Raw genomic sequence first — 22,318 nt, 5'->3', positions numbered from 1 at the left:
CTACTGGGCTTTGGTCTGGGAAGGTGTTAAATGACTTGCAAACAGTTTGCGTTTGTAGCTGCTTGCATTTATACTTTGTCAGGAGGGTTCAGAGCAGCCTTTAGTCTAGAGTCAACATGAACGACCCAAAGAGTCACTATTTTCCTGAAGTTCCACTGTGATTCTCCCAATGTTAGGAGGGGTTTCCATTCAGCTGGTGGAAACACAAATTATTCCCCACGTGTGCAAGCTCCAAGTATGGTGCTGCCTGTTCATTGCCAGTGGTTCTTTCTCCAGCCCAGGGAGTTTCCTCACATACATGTGCTGATCACAACTGAAAATCAGGTGTGGGAACTCTCCCACCCTGGGTGCAGCTCTGTCCTCTCCTGCAATCTGTCCCATGAATTTGAGCCACTTTGAACTCTCTGAACTCAGAGGCCGCCAGGATCTGTTTAGATTCCCTGTCCCGATGCTGCAGAGTGGAAACTCTCTCCAGGCTATAAACTGGGGTCAATCTTAAAGCTTCCTTCATTTGTTTCCTTTCTCTAAGAGATACCTGTCCTGATGTCCCTATTACTCTATATCCGTTCCTATATTCTTCTATCTTTTTCATTATTTAATGAGGGTATATACATTAAACACTTACTGTTAAAGAAAAAGGGCTGTTTGGAATTGGCTGTGAAAAATTCTCACTTAGGTGCAGCATGGAATATGCATTCTATACTCAGAACGGGATAATTTATACAATTTCAGAATAGATACAAACATATGTTTGGCAATGCCTGCAGCACAGAAATCTCATGTTCCTTTAAAACATTTAGGAGTTCTTTTCTAGTGTATCATTTGATTTACATATTTCAAGAGCATTCCATGGTGGTCACATCTAATGACACAAGATTCCTCGATTTCAGGGAAAAAAAGCTACTGTATTTGGACTGTGATAACTAAGGATAATTACTTCTCTGGGAACATGCTTCTCTAGATTTACTTAACAGCTAGGTAAGAATTTACTGTAGTATGAATTCTCTGGAATGTAATGTTTTTGTGGTAGACTAAATAGCCTCATGAAAATGTCCAAGTCTTAATCCCCAGAACCTGTAAATATGTTATGCTACAAGGCACATGGCATTTGAAGTAAAAGATGCAATTTTAGGGCCATATGACTCGTTTCTGGAGTTTCACAGGCTCACAGTCAGAGGGGAACTGTGCTTCAGGACAATCTGTATGCAGAGCCTCACCCAATGCTTAATTTAGAGCTTTAGAACTGATAAAATTTAGGTGAGATTTTTAGACTTTGAGTTGGTTCTGTTAACAGTCTGAGACATTTGGAGGTACTGGGATAGAACGAACGTATTTTCCATGTGGTATGGACACAAATCACTGGGTGCCAGATGGTGGTTTGCAATAGTAGGATAATGGCCCCCCAAAGATATCCACATCTTAATCTCCAGGACCTGTAAATATGTCATGGATAAGGCAAGGGAGAATCAAGGTATTTAGGCAAGGTTGCTAATTAGCGGATTTTAAATAGGAAGGTTATCCTGGATTATCTGGGTGTACACACAGGTCCTTAAATGTGGGAGAGGGAGGCAGGAGGCAGTGCCAGACTGATGGAAGAGTTGATGGCTATTGCTGGGTTTGAAAGTGGAAGGGGCCTGCAGTCCACAGATTTGGGCAGCTTCTAGAAGCTAGAAGAACAAAGAGAACCCTGGAGCCTCCAGAAAGAAATGCAGTCCTGCCAACACCTTGCTTTTAGCCCAGTGAGATGAATTTCAGACTTCAGACCTCCAGAACTGTAAGATAATACATATGTGTTATTTTAAGCCACCAAATTTATGGTAATTTGTTACAGAGCCCAGAAAAAACTAATACACTTGTATCTCCACATTCATCATGTTCATAGGTTTTTGCTACGTAATGCAATTCCTGGTGTCCAAGTTTTCATTTATTAAAGAAGTCTTTCCCAGATTCCCAAGGTATAAAATTGTGACACATTAGTTAGTTTGGTGATAGGATTTCCATCTTTTTTTGTATTCAGGGGTTTCTCCTTCCTATGGGTTCTTCTGTATTTTACTAAAAATGTTGTCTGTATTCGGTGTCTCTGGTGGTGTCTTTTCTACACTTCTCTGGCATGTGATGAGGTACAACTTATCACTGAAAACATCATCACATTCTTTCCTCATGTTCTGGTCCTGTGGGAATTCTTTTATACCAATGGAGATAATCCTCTCCAGGAAAAGGCTTCCCACAATAGCTTCCTTTCCACACACTGGGATTTCATGGATATTTAATAAGTGGTGACGTAGCCTCTGCCACCACTGTCTCCATAGCATTTCTGCCCCAAATGAGCTCTGACAGAATGTGTCAGAGTAAGGATTCTTATTAAGGCCGTTCTAGAATCAGATACATTCTGGTACCAGAGGATTTTCTTTCCTACACAACGTCTGTAACATATAAGACGTATTTTATTACAGAAGGTGTGGTCACATTAACTGCATTTGCAAGACTTATTCCCTGTGCAAATTCCCGATTAGCTACTGAGGCCTGACTTCTTAGAAAAGGCTGTTCCAGAAACACTACATTTCTACCCCCGAGGAGCTCACTGAGGTTTAACAAGGGCTGAGTTCCCGAAGAAGACATTTCCGCAGGTACTGTGTTCATCTGGTTTTGCTCCTGTGCAAGTTCACTCATATATAAAGAGCTATGACTCCCTGAAGAAGGTTTCGCCACTTTCAGTGAATTTATAGCTTTCTCTCTTGCATGAGTTTTCTTATGTTTAATGAGCACTGACATGTGGGCAAAGGCTTTGCCACATTCACTGCATGCATATGGTCTCTCTCCGGTGTGAGTTCGCTGATGCTGAATGAGCTTTGACTTGCTCCTGAAGGCTTTTTTGCACTCACTGCATTCATATGGTTTCTCTCCCGTGTGAATTCTCTGATGCTTGGTCAGGTCTGACTTAAAAAAGAAAGTTCTTCCACATTCACTGCATTCATAAGGCTTCTCTCCTGTGTGAAGTCTCTGATGTGCAATGAGGTATGCCTTTTGGGAAAAAGCTTTCCCACACACACTGCATCCATAGAGTTTCTCTCCAGTGTGAGATCGCTGGTGTCTATTGAGCCGGCACTTCCTGCTGAAGGCTTTTCCACACTCATTGCATCCATAGGGTTTCTCTCCTGTATGAGTTCTCTGATGTACCATAAGCTGTGACTTCCTGGAGAAGGCTTTTCCACATTCGTTACATTCATGGGGCTTCTCGCCAGTATGAGTTCTCTGGTGTTCAGTGAGCTGAATCTTCCTCATGAATGTCTTCCCACATTCACTGCATCCATGGGGCTTCTCTCCTCTTTCAGTTCTCTGATGTCTAATGAGCTGTGCCTTCCTGGAGAAGGCCTTACCACACTCACTGCATTCATGTGGTTTCTCTTCTGTATAAGTTTTTTGATGTTCACCGGGCTGTGATTTAGTGCATTTAATTCGAGTAAGAGTTGTATCCTGTTGGATGCAGAGAGAGGATTTCCCATATCCATTAAACTCATGAGAATCTTCTTCATATCTTCTATTATGGAGAACAAAACCTAAATGTGATTTCAAACCTTTACAGTGTGAACCAAACTTATTGTGTCTTTGTGTTAAAGGAACAAGACTTTTGCATAAATTGAAATTATTTCCAAGTGCATAACTTTGCTGACATCTTTCCAAAGTTTTAGTCTCGTTTTGGTTTTCTGGGTGCCACTGCATATGGTCAATCTCCCATATTTCTTCTAGGAAAAAGAACAATGAAAACATCCATGATAATTTCAGGGGGAAAAGGTGGTTAAAAAAAAAGCCATGGTTTGGGCTAGCTCTAAGATCGAAGTCTAAGAGAAATGTACCCTGTGTCTGTGAAAAAAAGACATACAACAGCAAAAGGAAAAACATGTACTTTAGAAACAACAATGGATAGTCTACAATGAATAAATATAACTTAGGCTTCTCCCCAAATTGACCCTGCAAAATGGAGAGAAGTAAAAATAGAACCACACTGTGAATCAAATAGAACAAAAGAAGATGGAGGGACCCATTCATCCAACAAACACTGAAAGTGCTGGTGTTTGGGAATATATTAGAATATGATATTAGAACATTAGAATAGTATGCTTGAATATTAGAATTAAAATATATTAGTCACACTAAAGTAACTTATGTATTCTGTCTCCGTGGAGCTGTCATTCTAGTAACAAGAGAGAGAAAAAGATGGGGGGAAGGGAGGATCAACAAGTAACCAAAGAAATAAAACAATTACAGATTGTGCAAAACTGTGTGTATGAAGAAGGTGACAGAGTGGTGGTAGGTTAGCCTTAAATAAAATAACCATCCATGAGACAAGGAAAGTTAAGGTGACACCACGGGGTAAGAATGAGTGATGTTACATAGGCAACTCGATGAGTAACATTCCAAAAAGGAACAGCCAATGCAAAACTCAGAGGCAGAAAAACTTAGGCATGATGAAGAAACATAAGAGAGGCTGGTGTACCTGGACTATCCTTAGCTTGAGTGAAGTAGAAGTAGATAAGTTTGGAAAGGGAGGCAGAACTGAGAACATACAGATGATATAGGAAGACTTTGTTAGAAACTGTATTTTATGGTGCCCCTGGTAGCTCATTTGGTTAAGCATCCAACTCTTGATTTTGGCTCAAGATATGATCTCAAGGTTCATGGGTACATAATCTGCATTGGGCTCTGCACTTGACAGCACAGAGCTTGCTTGGGATTCTATCTCCCAATCTCTCTGCCCCTCCCCCATTTACATGTGCACGTGTGCTCTCTCTCTCTCACAATAAACAAACATTTTTTAAAAAAGTTTTAAAAAATTGGACTTTATGCTAAGGACAATGGCCAGAAGCCACCAAACATTTTCTGGCAGGGATACAACCCATTCTGAATTGGTATTTCCAAAAGCCACATGGCTGTTGCATGAAGAATGAACTGGAGAGTTGTGAAAATGTTGAATCCACAGCAGAGTTCAGGCAAGAGGTAACAGCAGCTTTCAGGGAATTGGATGGCTCAGTAGGTGAAGCGTCCAACTCAATATTGGCTCAGGTTGTGATCTTACGGTTATGAGACTGAGTCCTGGGCCAGGATCTGTGCTGAGTGTGGCGCCTGCTTGGGATTCTCTCTTTCCCTCTCTCTGCCCCTCCCCCACTTAAAAGAGGTAACAGCAGCTTCAGTGTGACTGATCACAATGGAGTTAGAGAAATGTACAAAAACAAGGACATAGTACAGGAAGGGAAGGACAGTGACAGGAGGAAAAGAGAAGGCTCACTGTAAGAGTGGATGCCAGAGGAAGAAAAGAGAATCATCAAGGATTGCTCCTGCACGTGTGGCTTAAGCATTTGTATAGGTGCTGGTGCCATTTAATACAATGAGGAAAATCAGAGAGTTAGGTTTGGGATCTGTGGAGAATCAAGTGCTCCGCTGTGAGGTACACATCAGGTCTGAGATAACATAAACATTCAAGAACAAATATGAAATAGGAGTGTGGAGAAAAGTTCCAGACTTCAGATAATAATTTTAAGTTGAGTATGTAAACAATATTTAAACATCTGGACTACACAGAACCAGATGAGGTAGTGCAGGAAGAATGGACAGAGAAAGTAGAAAGCCCTGGACAAGAATTTCATGGATTCCAAGTCTTAAGAGTTCTGGGAGAGGGATATGCAAAAAGAATATGAAAATCCCATCCAGAGACATCAAACAAATGCTGACCAAACATATAAAAACAATATAGGTTTTTATAACAAAGGGCTGGAATTGGAAAATCAGAATGTGGCATCTACAGAATCTCATCCCAATGGGGCGCCTGGGTGGCTTAGTCGGTTAAGCATCCGACTTTCGCTTGGGTCATGATCTCGCGGTTCGTGGGTTCAAGCCCCGCGTCTGGCTCTGTGCTGACTGCCAGCTCAGAGCCTGGAGCCTGTTTCAGTCTGTGACTCCCTCTCTCTCTGACCCTCCCCTGCTCACGCTGTCTCTCTCTCTCCTAGAAATAAATAAAACATTAAAAAAAAAAAAAAAAAAGAAATGCAACAGAATCTCATCCCAAGATTCCTGAGGTACAATAGTCAATAATCACCTTATTACTAAACTTATTTCCCCTCTCATTCTACCTGCACATCAAAACTAAACTTTTATAATAAAACCAATGACCTATTTAGAGTAATACTGTAGCCAATAGTTCAACTTTCTATGTAAAAACGATACAACCTCACCCAGTCCAATATATCCAGACACATATATGTCCATCTGGAATTTAAAAATAGGTCCTTCCGGGGTGCCTGGCTGGCTCAGTCAGTTAAGCATCTGACTTTGGCTCAGGTCATGATCTCGTGGTTTGTGAGTTGGGAGTCCTGCGTTGGACTCTGTGCTGACAGCTCAGAGCCTGCAGCCTACTTTGGATTCTGTGTCTCCCCGTCTCTCTGCCCTTCCCATACTCATGCTTTCTGTCTCTCAATAATAAATAAATGTTTAAAAAAATTTTTTTAATAAAAATAAATATAGGTCCTTGGGCCATCCACTCTTGTCCCAGAGAAGAGTATAGCTGTACTAACTGGTAGAAACATCAGCTTCTCCTCAGTTTAATCATACTGCAACTGTGTACTGTGCTGTTCAATAAAATCTTCTCCAACAATGGGAATGTTTCATATCTGTGTTTTCTAATATGGTACCCACTAGCTATGTGTGGCTATTGAGCACTTGAATGGCGGTGACCAGAGTGACAGGAGAACTGAATCTGTAACTTTACTAAATGTTAAATAAATTTAAGTAGCCACATGTGACCAGTGGCCAACACAATGGACGGCACAGGTATAGACCACCATATCCATATACTGTAATACCTATATTTGCCATTATAATCTATTTGATAGACTCATCCCCAAATTTTTCTCTTTCAACTAAAGCCACATTCTTCCTTAATCTCTGTTCCTACCTCCTCTCTGGTGCCAATTAAGAGATTCTGAAGAATCATTCTCTATCCAGGAACAAAACACTGACCTGCCTTATCTCCCACTTATTCTAGAACTCCAAGTTCTAACTTCCTATTGTTCCAAAGCTACTACCCAGCTATCACACAAGACTCTCTAGAAATAGCCAAAAAAGATAACAGAGAACCAAATTCACACTTTCTAAGCCAATCATTAACATAAAATCCACAGTAATCAGTCATTTCCTTTCACACAGTCTCCTATAGGCCAATCTATTAAGAATCTCTCACATTGCCTTCTTCATTTTCATCTCCAAAATCTTTTTAATGACCCACAGGACTTCCATCATCATTTTTATTTGAAACTCTGCTATCTTTCTTGCAGAAATTATTTTATCATGCTTCCAAAAAGTACTTCATTCTTTCTGTAACACTTTATCTCAAAACTCAATTTTCTCTAATTTTGCAAAAACAGTCCTTGTCTATGCCTCATAATCAAATGCTAAAAATTTTAGAATTTTATGCATCTCTGTCAACTCTTTGCAACTGGGGACTTTGGAAACTTGGAAGGTAAGTCTGTTCTTCATTACATTTGAACCCTTCGGAGCTGTATGAGGGTGGCAGTTCTACTACAGGGATCAAAGCACAGCTGGGCTAGTGAGCATTTCCAACCTCATTTGCTCAGGGCCCTCCCCATATCTAGTAAATCAGAAGCTAAACCTTAAGAGACCAAGTCTGTGGTTTGAAAAAGCCCCCACACAGTTTATGCATATCCCTGATTTAAAAACAAAATTAAAAAACAAAACAAAATCAAAAACAAAAAACAAAGCAAGACCTGGTTTCAAGATGTGATGAACGATGCACGTGAATGATGATGCAGTCTGCATGCAGGAAGGAAGAGTGAGATAGAGGCCCTTTCTCTGTATGGAAAAGGAGTCTCATCCCAACCAGTGAAACAATACAATAAAACGTCGATCATGACTGAGTCGGTGCAGTTTAAACAGAGTACAGAGGAGTTAGGGAAGATGGGGTTCCAAGTGTGCACTGGAATTTCGGAGAGATAAAAAGAAGGCAGTATTTGAACATAAAAATGCAACACAATCAAACACACAGATGCTGGTTCTTAGTTTCCCGGACATTGTGTTATCTGTGGCATTCAATAAAATGTATCACTTCCGCCTCCTCAGAATAAGTCTGTTGCTTGTTTCTGGGACATCTTCTGACCGTCCTCCTCCAAGAGCCCTGATACTTCTCACTCTACCTGGCTGGGTTCTTATCTTCTCAACCTCTAAATATATGTGGACCTCCTGGTTTATTTGTTTGTTTGTTTGTTTTAACCAATTCTCACTCTTTGTGAGTTTCTCATTAAGTTCCACTGCTTTAATGCTCCCGGCCCACAGAGGAATGCAGCCATACCATTAAAAGGGACTAACCGGGGGTGCCTGAGTGGCTCAGTCAGTTAACTGTCTGACTCTTCATTTTGGCTCAGGTCATGATCTCACAGTCATGAGAACAAGCCACATGCCAGGCTCTGCACTGTGTGTGGAGCCTGCTTACGATTCTCTCTCACCCTCTACCCCTGCCCCTCTCTCCCCTTCATACTCTGTGTCTCAAAAGAAAAGGAAAAAAAAAAAGGGACTAACCAAAAAACTGAAAATAGCCAGTGTGGGGTGGGTGTAGCAACTGAGCAATCCAAGTCTAAATGATCACAGCCTACTCCGAGGTGGTGATTAAGAGTGTGCAATTTCCAAAGGCCTTTCCAAAACAACAAAAAAAGTTGTTTTTTTTTAAAGACTGTATTTTTAAGTAATCTCTACACTCAATGCAGGGCTCAAACTCACACCCTGAGATTAAGAGTCACATGCTCCACTGATTGAACCAGTCAGGTACCCTAAAACAACAAAACTTAATACAAATAGCAGAGAACTTCCAAGAAGTAATAGAGAAATACAGAAAATTTAAGGCAAAACTCAGCAGTGACCAGGCACCAGTGTGAACAGCAGTATAGCAGAGACTAAGTAAAATGCACTAGGAATAAAAGGATTCACCAGGAGGAAAAATGATCTCAGGTTCCAGCACCAAAGCAGAAGTAGAAAGGACTTCACAGGATAATTATCCTGGGTGCTAGCCAAATAGAAGAATAGAGGTCAGATCAGGCTACAGAAGGGAGATGTCCACTTGGGAATAACAGTCAGATTACAGAAAGCTGAACTCTTCAGTATATATGAATATGCTCTATGATGGTCAAGACATCATCTGGGAGAAAGGAGGACTCTGGTTTCGCATACAGGGAGTAGGACATCAAAGGACAGCTGCCCAGGTGGCTGGCAACATACCGGGGATTACAGTGCAGATCAGATGTTAGTAGCAGAGGTCCATTTAGGACTCTCTCAAACTGGGACTCTCAGAGAACAGAGAGCTTAGGCCTTGACAACGAATGAAACTGTTAATATGAGAATCAAGCAGAAGATTAAAAAAGACAACAGAACCTGCAAGCTGGGGAAGCAGAGGGTGAAGAAGTAGACAGAGGTGCCCTGAGAGACAAGGTACGTGTGGTTTTCAAATGACCTCAGGGGACGTGGGGTGTCATGCAGGGATATCAGCCCTTTCAAAAGGAGCAGTGATGTGCAGGAGATGAGAGCTGGGCCAAGTGCAAAGCCATCGGTTCAGGAGCAAGCAGGCAGAGAAAAGGAAGTGGGCATGCTGCAGAAAAAGAAAGGGAGGGGCGCCTGGGTGGCACAGTCAGTTGAGCATCCAACTCTTGATTTCGGCTCAGGTCATGATCTCACAGTTCATGAGTTTGAGCCCTATATCAGGCTCCTCACTGACAGTGCAGAGTCTGCTTGGGATTCTTTCTTTCCCTCTCCCTCTGCCCCTCCCCCATGCACAGGTGAGCCCTCTAAATAAATAAATAAATAAGCAAGGAAGAAGATGTTCACAAGTGAGGCAGGAGAGAACCCGGGAAGAATCTGGGTCCTAGGTAAGACAGACTGTAATCAGACTCAGATCTAGAAATGAGAAAAAAAGGGAGGAGGGGATGGTGAGACCTCACCCTTTAATAACTGACAAAGAACAGCCCTAATAAAGAACAAAGATACAGAAAGGAGTTGATTAGAATTGTGTCACCAACGGGTGTAAGAAAAGCTCTCACACAATAAAGTGTTAACCTTTCCTTGACCAACTGGAATTCTGGTTTTCTTGGTGTTCCTTTTACTCACTCACCTGGACAGGGTGGCCTCGGAGCTGCTGCCTCTACTGCCCACGGTGGTCCTCCGTGCTCCAACTGGAAGAGTGACTCTGGTTTGCTGGCTTGGTATCCTGTAAAATGGGGAAGCACTGAAGACTTGGCACCAAGTACTTAGCCTTGGGGCATCTACAGAAACTGGAGAAAGTTTGTGTATCATTTGTGATTCAGTAAAGAAAAATCCTTTTCCTGGGGGAAGGGAGAGCATATACATTCTAGGGCCAAACGGGAGAATAAAAGTCTATACCCTACAACATGTTAGTGCAAACAAGGAGATATGTCAGCAATACTACACATTCTACTGAATGAGAAATGAAAGGCAACTGACTGTGATGCTGTCCTCACCCAGTGACACCAGGTTCCTGTAGTTCTCCAGCATCACGTCCTGGTACAGGTCCTTCTGGGCGGGGGCCAGGAGCTGCCACTCCTCCCGGGAGAAGCCCACAGCCACATCCTCAAACGATAACAGTGCCTGCAACAACATATGTCAATGCATTCTAAGGCAGAACGGAAGATGCAGGAAAGCGGGACAGGAACGTGTTCTGATTGACTTCCTGTGATAAATTACGTGCATGGTGACCATTTCACCCACCACAGGACCGTGTGTCTGAGTCCACTTGGGCTACTCTAACAAGATACCACAGACTGGGTAGCTTATAAAAACAAAAATTTATTTCTCACAGCTGGCCCCCATCGCCTAATACCATCCTCCCTGGGGGGTAATATTTCAACATACAGCTTTTGTGGGAACACAAACATTCAGAAAACAGCACAGTGGAATTCTACTAATTGGTTCTTCATAGCCTAAAAGAGTACTAAAATAAGATTTGCAGAGATAAAACAATGTGCAGGAGAAATGTTCATTCTTTGTTTTTAACAGTGAAAAACTATCCATCATCTAAACCTCCATCAAAAGCAGACAATGATATATTACAGCACTTCCATGCTGTACTATAGCATACAAATGTTACAATCAATTTGGTAGATATAAACATTGATATCAACGATCTTTGAGGCATTCTCTTAAATGAAAAAAAAAAAAATCAATTCCCCAACTAGTATAGATGACTCCAGACGTAAAAAAAATCTTTATAGATTTTTTTTTAACGTTTATTTATTTTTGAGAGAGAAAGAGTGAGAGTTGGGAAGAGACAGAGAGAGAGGGAGTGGATCCAAAGTGGGCTCTGAGCTGACAGCAGCAAGCCCGATGTAGGTCTCAAACTCATAAACCATGAGGTCATGACCTGAGCCAAAGTCAGATGCTTAACTGGGACTGAGCCATCCAGATGCTCCTAAAAAACTTAATATACACAATTATATATGTATAAGTACACACATGTATGTATTTAGAAATGTATATAAAAATATTCTACTACATGTCAATTATACAAAGAAATTAGAGCCCCAAACTATTAACATCTGTTACTCCTTGGTTTGGGGGTTGGGCAGAAAAAGGTGAAAGGAGATATTCTCTTTTGGTGCAAATACTTTTTTTTTTTTGCTTGAAACTTTTACATGCAAATATAGCTATGCATCATTAAATATTTAAAAATACAAAGGCCAGGGGCACCTGGGTGGCTCACAGTTGGTTAAGTATCTAACTTTGGCTCAGGTCATGATCTGGTGGTTCCTGAGTTTAAACCCTGAGTCAGGCTCTGGAGCCTGGAGCTTGCTTTGGATTCTGTGTCTCCTTTCTCTCAGTCCCTCCCCAATTCATGCTTGCTCTCTCTCTCAAAAATAAACATTAAAAAAATTTAAAAAATAAAATAAAAATAAAAACACAAAGTCCAAACCAAGAATAACTGGCTCTGACTTCTTTTTCTGAACCTGTGGTTAAAAGGTATAGGGGTGCCTGGGTGGCTCAGTTAAGTGTCAACTTCAGCTCAGGTCATGATCTCACAGTCTGCGGGTTTGAGCCCTGCATTGGGCTATGTGCTCTGTGCTGACAGCTCAGAGCCTGGAGCCTGCTTTGGATTCTGTGTCTCTGTCTCTCTCTGCCCCTTCACCACTCATGTGGTTTCTCTCTCTCTCTCAAAAATAAACATACTATAAAAATTTTTAAAGATTAAAAAAGAAGGCATAAAGGGAGGGGCCCTGTTTTCAGTGCAGGCCCGCTTTGGATCCTCTGTCTCCCCTTCTCTCTCTGCTCCTCCTCCACATGCAAGTGTGCACATGCATCCTGTCTCTTTCTCTCTCTCTCTCAAAAACAAACAAACAAAAAGGTATGTTTTTAAAGGAGCATTGTCACTATCTGTACTCTAAGCTGTTATCAAAGAATGGAACTTTTAGCTGTCTTCCTCCAAACGGCAGAATTCTTCTTCATGGAGGACCTCTCAAAGGTCAAGCAGCCCATTCATTCTATTAAATAAGCCAGGCATTATTCCTGGGTAAAGTGTAGACTGCTGGAAGGTTCTATCATCAAGGTGCACTGCTTTTGAAGAATTCTGTCCTGGGGCGCCTGGATGGCTCAGTCAGTTAAGTGTCTGACTTCAGCTCAGGTCATGATCTCGCAGTTTGTGGGTTCGAGCCCCACATTGGGCTCTGTGCTGACAGCCAGCTCAGAGCCTGGAGCCTGTTTCAGATTCTGTACCTCCCTCTCTCCCTGACTTTCCCCTACTCACACTGTCTCTCTCTCTCTCAGAAATAAATAAAACATTAAAAACAATTAAAAAAAAAAAGAATTCTGTCCAATCAAGTCCTGCTCTGGCATTATCTCAAGCTTTCTGAGGAATACAATGAGAAAAAAACAAAGGAAGCATCCTATGCCTTTATTACATGGTTGATATTGAGGACACGGTCTACCACAAAATCTCTCTGAAGAGCTAGGAAAAGAAATTTCTTAAGCTCTCAGAGCAATGAAATTACTTTTCCTGAAGAACTGGTTTGCTTTCTCCTCAAAGACACTGCAAATCATGTAACCTTTCAAGTTTTTCTTGGTGTTACAGCTGCCCAGAGGAAGAGACACAAATTCAAATCTGAGGCAGCCCACAAGGCCTTACACAGTCATTTACCTCCCATCCTTAAGGACTCTGTATGGACCCTAGGACCTATTTATATCCCTTGCTTCCTAATTTGCCCAGATTTGAAGATTATAGCCTAAACTTGTTTTCTGACAGATCCCGACTTTTATCAACATATACTGTCTCATTCTATCAGACTTTTAGAAGCTTCCACAAATCCACTGGGAAACAAAGGACAGAAAGGTACAACAAACCTCACCTGGGCCTTTGTCATTTTCTCCTGTTCTTAAGAAGGCTAGAAACTCCAGGGTATGCTATCTTCGGTCTGCTCTGGGCCTGCCCAGAAGTTACAGTAAAGATATCTCAGGTCAGGCTGCTGCCAGAAACAATGATCTCCCAGGCCTGGAACCTCCTTCTTCGTCCAGTACCAATAATGCCTTGTTCCCCTGGTCTAGAACCTGTGGATTCAAAAGCAAATTCTATGGTAAGAGGACATGCACTGGGGGCCGCAGCTTTCTCTTGCTGTGCGGCCTCACTCTAACAACAGGCCCCAACATTTCCTGTCTCTTTAACACCCAGGAAGCTTTTGTATCACGAGGCCATGCTCCATAGGAAGACATGGAATGGGTGAGAAGAAAGCCTCCCCCCACTCTTTTTTTTTTTTTTTTTTTTTTAACAAAGTTGGACAAGAATGGATGTGAAAGAGATGGGAGAACACAGTTCATGGTCTTGTCCGCTGTCAAATTCTCACACAGATCAATTTCAGGAAAGATAATGTATATAAGCGGTGGTTCTGGAAACTGCCTTAAAACTACCTGTGCCCACACATCCCTAAAACTTTTGTTTATTGCACTGGAGCAATTATCCCACTTGAAGACCAAGGTACCTTACAAATCATGAACATCGTCTTGTTTAATCCTCAATACTATTCTATAAGGCAAGCATTATCTCCATTTTAAGCACAAGTAAGCTGAGGCTTGGTCAGGTGAAGTGTGTTGTCCAGGTTAACATCCTTCCTAAGTAGCAATGTGGGAGTCTGAATCCACAACTGCCTCTCACCTTTATGACATATCTCTTTTCCAACAGCCTCACAATACAGTTTTTTTTCTCTTTCTCGTGCACTTCATGAACTTTACTCCCTAGCACATCACACTGTGGGGTGGCCATCCTGTGGACTGGCTATATGGTCAGTTACAAAAACAGAGCCCCTGTATCCATCTCTTGTAATATTTGCTGTGCACACCCAGACAGCTCCTTCCACATAAGCAGGAGAGCAAAGGCAGCCCCGTCCTTGCCTTAGCAGCAGATCAAAGATCAGTGTCCCCAAGTCCAAGCCCTGGAGCCATGCTGGAAACTGGAAACCCACACTCTGAGGACACTAACACCATGAGGTCAAATTGAATTCTGCTTTCATCCTACAAGGCAGCAAATTATTCTCAAAGACTCTCTCTCTAGCTCTCCTGATTCCTCCACACCCAGAAAGCTCATCTCTGACCCATTCTCTGGCCAACTGGTAAACACACTGGTGAACAAGTGTACCTACCACCCCATGTGCAATCCTGGCAAGGCTTTGTCCCAATCTTGGCCCTTCGCTCTAGTATCTCTCCAGTGCTGGCCTAGAAAGGATGGTATACAACTCAGATGTAGAACTCCGTATGGGCAGGAAAGAAGTAGGAAGGGGGTTAGATATGAATGAGTTTACAACTGAGATCTCTAGGATTGGAGATCAAGGACCCAACTGTTTCCCAGAAGCTCCTTGGCAGACTTTCCCTCACACTTGACAGATTAGAGCTGCAACAAATGTTCATGCCTGGAACACAGCAATGAAATTGAGAGTGACAATGGACCTACCCTGGTTGGCAGGACTAATCTGCATTTTCTACTGAACTGATGTTAAGGTCAAGTTCCCAGATGGATGGCTGTCTAAATAAAATAGGCATTTTTTAAAAAAGGGGCATAGATGTCAGGTTGGCAGCCAAGAGTAGTCACTAAAAGGGGCGCCTGGATGGCTCAGTCAGTTAAGCATCTGACTTTGGCTCAGGTCATGATCTCACAGCCCGTGGGTTCAAGCCCTGCATCGGGCTCTGGGCTGACAGCTAGCTCAGCCTGAAGCCTGATTCAGATTCTGTATCTCCCTCTCTCTCTGACCCTCCCCTGTTTACGCTGTCTCTCTCTCAGAAATAAAAATTTAAAAATTAAAAAAAAAAAACATTAAAAAAAAAACAGTAGCCACTAAAATAAATAGCTTAGAGAAGAAAAGCCTAATTTGATATAAAAACAGTTCATAAAATACAGTATTCTTTTTGTTACAAACTTATAATAGCCTAGGAATGGGAGTGGCTACTTTCTTAGACTCATGGTACAATGGAAAATAGATATTTGGCATTTTTCCCAGATTCCAGGCACACAGCTCCTAAAATTCCTGGACTCTCTGGAGAGACAAGAGTAGCTTTTATATGCCAATGAGATTATTGATGGCTGGGGGTCCCTAGAGAGCCTCAGGATGGGAGCTGGTCCCAAGAAAGACCAAGGCGTGATTAGAGGGTTGGAACTTTCAGCCTCACTCCTGAAACCTCTGGGAAGCAATGAACGGCTGGAGATTGGGCTCGATCAATGAGTTAATCAACCACACCTATTTAATCCACAAAAATCTCCTAAATTAGAGTTTGGAGAGCTTCTGAGTTGGTCAACACTTTGAGGGCCAAGAGGGTGGTGTACCCCAACTCCACAGGGATAAAGCTCCTGTGCTGAGGACCCTTCTGGACCTTACCCTACGTACCTCTTCACCTGGTGCTCCTTTGTATTCCTTATAATAAACCAGTGATAGTAAGTAAACTATCTTCCTGAGTTCTGTGAGCTGTTCTAGCAAATTCTTGAACTTGAGGAGGAGGGTGTGTAGGGACCCCTGAGGTACTGTTAAGGTCCACGGATAGAGGATTAATTGAATGAATAATCATATTCCACCTAATGGAATATTATGTGATTATTTAATATATTAACACATATTTCCTGAAATAAAAAATGTCCACACTATACAGCTCAGTGAAAAAAGCACATTTTTACTCATTATGTATATAACATGACTCTCTATTTCTGCCAAAGTAAAGCAATGCATCTCTATCTGTGTGTGTGTGTTTATACACACTTATAAAAATAAATATTAACAATATTAATAATTGTTATAGCTGGCTCTGCAGATTGGGAAAATGTAATTTACATCTTTTTTTCTTGAAACACCACAGGATTTTTAAAAATTAAATATTTTTAAATTAAAAAAAAAATCTTCACTTGGAAGGAAGCTATGCTCACCACTATACCACCAATGTAAAAAATCTCCACTTGAAATAACACTAAAGATGTTGCAAGTCATTGTAAATCAACAGCCATATATGCTTCAAGAAGAAGTGATGGGAGGACAGAAGAAAACAAGTTCCCTGGCCCATAAGATACTCTAGCTTCAGAATTTGGCTGAGTGCTTCATCATGCTATAGTTTAACCTGTTTTCCCCACCTCCCCTAAACTTTTCTTATAAACTGGGTGGTTGGACTTAAGATGGCCAATGACATCCCTAGTTAACTATTTTTTTTTTAATTTTTATTTATTTCTGAGAGAGAGAGAGAGACAGCATGAGCAGGAGAGGGTCAGAGAGGGAGGGAGATACAGAATCTGAAACAGGCTCCAGGCTCTGAGCTGTCAGCACAGAGCCCGACGCGGGGCTCGAACCCATGAACCGTGAGATCATGACCTGAGCCAAAGCTGGACCCTTAACCGACTGAGCTACCCAGGCGCCCCCCTAGTTAACTATTTTGGCAAGAATCTTTCATTAAGAAAGATTGTATTCTTACTGCAACATGTTGAAATGTAACAAGAGGAAAAAAAGGAAATGGAAGAAGGGATGTTAAAGAATAAAAGAGACCTAAGACATGTAAGAAGGAAATGTAATAAACATTATTCAGGTCATAACTCAAACAATCCAATGTTAAGGGAAACACTGTCAATATTAGAAAAAAAATAAATATGCACTGGGTTTTGGATCAAATAAAAGATTATTCGTTTTGATACATTTGAAAATGGCCTACTAGTTATAAATTTTTAATGGCCTTATCAGTTAGAAAGGCACAATAGAATATTTACAAGTTTAAGGACAAGAGGCCTTGGATGTGCTATGAAATTCTCCAGAGAAAAATGAGAAGTGGCAGAGGCATGATGAACTTGACCGGCCACAAGTTGATAACTGTGAAAGCTGAGTGATGGGTATGATTATAATGTTCTCTCTACTCTGAATTCCCATGAAAAAAAGTTAAAAAGAAAAAAGTCATCAAGGCTCAATGACATCTACCTAACGTTTATAGTACAGATGACTCTGGTACTATATAAATTTTCATAGATGACAGAAAAGTAGGAAAAGTTTCTCTGCTAATTGTATGAAGCCAGCATTTCAGAATACTAATCACTAGATTTTTTTAGAAAAAAGAGAACTATATATATAGATGCTTGCTTATATATTTATTTTCATCCTTCCTTTTAAAAAAATGTTTATTTAAGAGAGAGAGAGCAAGCATGAGTAGGGCAGGGACAGAGAGAGAGGGGGAGGGAGGGAGGGAGAGGAGAGAGAGAGAGAGAATGAATCCCAAGCAGGCTCCATGATAAGAGTGCAGAGTCTGATGTGGGGCTCAAATTCACAAACTGTGAGATCATGGCCTGGGCCAAAATCAAGGGTAGGATGCTTAGCCCACTGAGCCACCCAGGCGCCCTAAAATGAAGTTTTTTCTAGTTATCATTTTGGTGTTGTTTTACAAGCTTAATTACATTGTAGTTAGAGAAAATATTCCAAATGATTTCAATCCTTTGAAATTTGTTTAGAATGGCTTTATGGCCTACCACATGCTAACTTTTTATAAATGTTCTATGTGCATTTGAGGAAAATTGTTGGGTGGAGTGTTTTACGTCAGTCAAAGTTGTTAATCATGTTATTCTTTTTGTTGTGGTTGTTAATCATGTTATTCTAATCATTCAAGGGTTAGCACTATACTAGTCTGGTGACCTGATTTTTTTTTTTTAATATTTTTAATTTATTTCTGAGAGAGAGAGACAGCATGAACAGGGGAGGGTCAGAGAGAGAGGGAGACACAGAATCCGAAACAGGCTCCAGGCTCTGAGCTAGCCATCAGCACAGAGCCCAACGTGGGGCTCGAACCCACGAACTGTGAGATCACGACCTGAGCTGAAGTCGGACGCTTAACCGACTGAGCCACCCAGGTGCCCCAGGTGACCTGATTTTGCAAATAATGTTATTCCAGAACATGCCCATACCCAGTTGTTTATGTATTCTCTACAGCTACTTGCATCTTACAATGGCAGAGTTGAGCAGGTGCAGACAGACCATCTGGCCTGCAGAGGCTAAAATATTTACTCTCTCACTCCCTTTACAGAAAGTTTGCTGACCACTGTTAAACTATAGCCTTCTAGCTTTTTCTCTCCTTGTTCTCTGTCACTGAGAGAGGTGTGCTAAGAACTTTCCATTATCACTGGGCATTTGTCATTTCTCCTTGTATCTAGGAGACACTATACTTCAGGAATTCTACTAAGTGTATACCCAATACAGCTTTTATCACCAAAAAGTACAAAAATGTTCTTGTCAGCATTATTCATAATAGATACAATCAGTAACAACCTAAATGTCTATTAACGGGAGAATGGATAAATAGTAAGATCACACCAAAGAATACTATACGACAACGAAAGAAATGAACTACTGCTATATGCAAGAAATTAGATGAATTTCACAACAAAATATTAAGCAAAAGAAGCCAGATACAAAAGGCAGGTACCCTATCATTCCATCTGCATAAAGTTAACAGCCAGGAAAATTTAGTATGTTTTTAGGATAAGAATACCTCTAGAGAGGAAGGAGATTAGGATGAAATGGCGCTCCTAGGGTGCTATAATATCTTATTTTTCATTTTTCATGTTATACTTGAAAAATACTTTGAAGAAATGTTTTTTTTTTTAATTTTTAATGTTTTATTTATTTCTAGGAGAGAGAGAGAGACAGCGTGAGCAGGGGAGGGTCAGAGAGAGAGGGAGTCACAGACTGAAACAGGCTCCAGGCTCTGAGCTGGCAGTCAGCACAGAGCCCGACGCGGGGCTCGAACCCACGAATCACGAGATCATGACCCAAGTGAAAGTCGGACGCCCAACCAACTAAGCCACCCAGGCGCCCTTTAAAGAAATGTTTTAAGTGTATTTATTTATTTATTTTTGAGAGAGAGAGAGCACGAGCAGGGGAGGGGCAGAAAGAGGGAGTGAGAAAGAATCCCAAGCAGGTTTCACACTGCCAGCACAAAGCCCAGTCGGGGCTTAGATTCACGAATCTTGCTGACAGCAGTAAGCCCCAGGTAGGGCTCCAACTTACGAACTGTAAGATCATGACCTGAGCTGAAATCAAGATTTGAACACTTAACTAACTGACTGACTCACCCAGGCATCTCTACTTGCAAAATACTCTTAAAGAAAAGTACAGCTCAGTTTCACTTATAAATGTAGAAGCAAATATTTTTTAATTTTACTATGAAAAATTCCAAGCCAAAGAAGAAGAAACAGTATAATTAAACCCCATGTACAAAGAAAGAATGGTATAATCAAATTCCTCATATCCATTACGTGTCTTCGATAATTAGCAACCCAAACCTAATTTTGTATGATCTACACAACCACTCATCTACCTCTACCACTGGATTATTCTAAAGCAAATCCAAGACATTTTTATTTCTAGACACAAAAATACTAAGTAGAATATTAGCAAATAAAACCCAACCACATATTAAAAGAACAAATCATGGCATGGTATGGTTTCTTCCAGGAATATAGACACAGGGAAATCTAGCTATCTATAAAGCAAATATTAGAGAGAAGAAAAATATAAATGAAAATAATTTTATAAAGTGATTTGAGAGGCTTTAATGTACAGCATAGTGATTACAGTTAAGACTGTATTATATAAATGAAAGCTTTAAGATCTAAGCGAGTAGATCTTAAATGTTTTTACCACATAAAAGAAATAGTAATTATGCGACATGATGCAAGTGTTAGCTAACCTATGGTAATAATTATTTTGCAATATATAAGTATATTAATCAACACAGTTGTATACCTTAAACTTACAGAATGTTATACATCAATTATATCTCAATAAAGCTGGGGGAGGGGAATCTTTGAGAAAAAGGAATAAAAACTTGATAAATCATAGTTACCATTTATTCAGACTAGACTAGGTGCCGGGCACTACACTTTGCATTTAAAGAGCATCTACTAATTTAATCTTCGTAACAACACTATGAACTAGGAATTACAATAGCTTTTTCACAAATGAAGAAACTGACTCAGGCACTGACCTACCTAAGTCAAGAGGCTGAAGCAGGTTCTTCTTACTCCACAGTCCATACACTTGCCACCTGGCCAAAATTATTTGCAGATAACAAAAACAGTCAACTAGAAAATACAAAGGAATCGATTTAGAAGCTGGTAGCAATAACAGTAGTAGACCGAGGTGACAGAATAAGTGTATCTTTTAAAGTTTTGCTCTTGGGCATTATATAAAATTAGAAGAAAGAACAAAGAGGGAGTGGAGTCATATGAAGAAAACAACACCATTTACCATTACTACAACAGTGTAAACTATTTAGCAATAAACATAACCAGACCTGTCTAAGACACATGTGGAAAACCACTACCACAGCTGGTCAAACCCTTTTTTAACACTTGGGTTAAATCCATCACATGCTCCTGAAAGTAGTGGACCTAACACACACCAGTTCTACCCAAAACTTGATGTACCATAACTGCAGTAATTTAAAAAGAAAAGAAGAAGAAGAAGAAGAAGACGAAGACGACGACTTCCAAAGAGTTAGTAACACGGAAACAGCTGACAAAATCATGCCAATTACCTACACAAAACTGATCCCAACACTAAAAGTGAAATACGCTGTATTTTAACAAGAGTTATTTTCTGGAGTACGTAGGAGTTTGAGCATGTCATTACATGGGTAGGAAATAAAACAAAACATATATTTCCAATAAGCATATACAGTAAACATGGACGCAATGGGCCAGAAACCCCATCTTTAAAAGTAAGGATGTGAAAAGCATCAACAACGGAACTCGCCAAACGCTGTCACCAACACGGACACGACTCCCGCTTCCCCCAACCACAGACACCCCCTACTCTCGCCAAGTGCTCGTCCCAACACGGAACCCCCACCTGATCCTCCAACACAGAACATCCCAGCGAGAATTCCCACTCGCTTCGCCTAACACCGACCCCCCCACCACGCGCTCCTTGACCAAAAACAAAACAAAACAAAAACACAAAAAAAACTAACGAGCTCTCCCTGGCCCCAAAACACGCCTAGAACCAACACTGACCTAGCGATGGCCTCGCTCCTCGTCACTGGAGAAAACCACTTGCCTAAACACTTTGCCTCTGTGTCCACAGACCACCGAACCCCACCACAGCCACTGACAGACCCTCAGAAACGTAGAGGATGGCGGCCGACGAGGGCCAGTGCGCGTCGTTCCCGAGACCCGGACTCTGACGCTGGGCTCGCCTCTGTGACGTCATCTTGCAGCGCCCGCTCCAGGCTGCTTGAAGCGAGCAGCCAGTTCCCCAGCTAATGCCCTACGGCGGGGGTCCTCTTTTTCTGCCTTTCGAGGGAAGGCCCGAGACGGTGAGAAGCTATTGAAAACTCTTTATTTCACTTTATCTCCAGGCCACTTGACCCACTGGGCCCCGAATTTGCAACTTTCACCATGGGCAGTGCATCAACTGCTTAGCTTTTCAGAAACTCGGGCCTGCCCAGAACTCTTCTCAGAATGGGCCGAGGAGGTGGCGGACTTTGACACTTTGGTTTAAAGGCTAGGGAGAGGCCGAGTGGGCGCAGCCAGCGTAGAAGTTCAGCAGGGAGGGAGCCCGAGCCGCAGGGAACAGCAGTTGGAGGGGAACGGGCTAGGGTCCTGGGAATGCTGGCTAGAGGGGGCTTTGTGGACAAAGTGGCATTTCAGGCCAGTCTAGGGTTTAGAGAACCGCTGAAAAAGGCATTGGTCAGAGAGTAGGTAAAAAGAATCGTAGAGCTCTAGGTATGATTTGTGTAGGGGAAATTGGCTAGCCGTTGTTAG

General features: G+C 41.5%; 1 protein-coding gene and 1 long non-coding RNA gene across 2 annotated transcripts in view; one reads left to right on the top strand and one right to left on the bottom strand.

Annotated features, from left to right (window-relative positions):
* Window positions 1-1,906: 1,906 nt before the first annotated feature.
* The window catches only part of LOC120222363 (zinc finger protein 84-like), a 54,237-nt gene continuing 33,825 nt past the window's right edge, over window positions 1,907-22,318 (bottom strand). Inside the window, 1 exon segment of the mRNA XM_039220161.1 lies at window positions 1,907-3,267. Coding sequence (XP_039076092.1) covers window positions 2,413-3,267 — 855 coding nt within the window. The 3' untranslated portion in view covers window positions 1,907-2,412.
* LOC120222373 overlaps window positions 21,790-22,318 on the top strand; it is a 34,694-nt gene continuing 34,165 nt past the window's right edge. The window contains exon 1 of the long non-coding RNA XR_005526026.1: window positions 21,790-21,870. This is a non-coding gene — a long non-coding RNA (uncharacterized LOC120222373). The remainder of the gene's footprint in view (window positions 21,871-22,318) is intronic.

This window comes from Hyaena hyaena, unplaced genomic scaffold (assembly GCF_003009895.1).
Source record: "Hyaena hyaena isolate Hyena2069 unplaced genomic scaffold, ASM300989v1 scaffold_871, whole genome shotgun sequence".
Taxonomy (NCBI): domain Eukaryota; kingdom Metazoa; phylum Chordata; class Mammalia; order Carnivora; family Hyaenidae; genus Hyaena; species Hyaena hyaena.
Note: the sequence above shows the minus strand (reverse complement) of the source record. Positions and strands in the feature narration are given on the sequence as shown.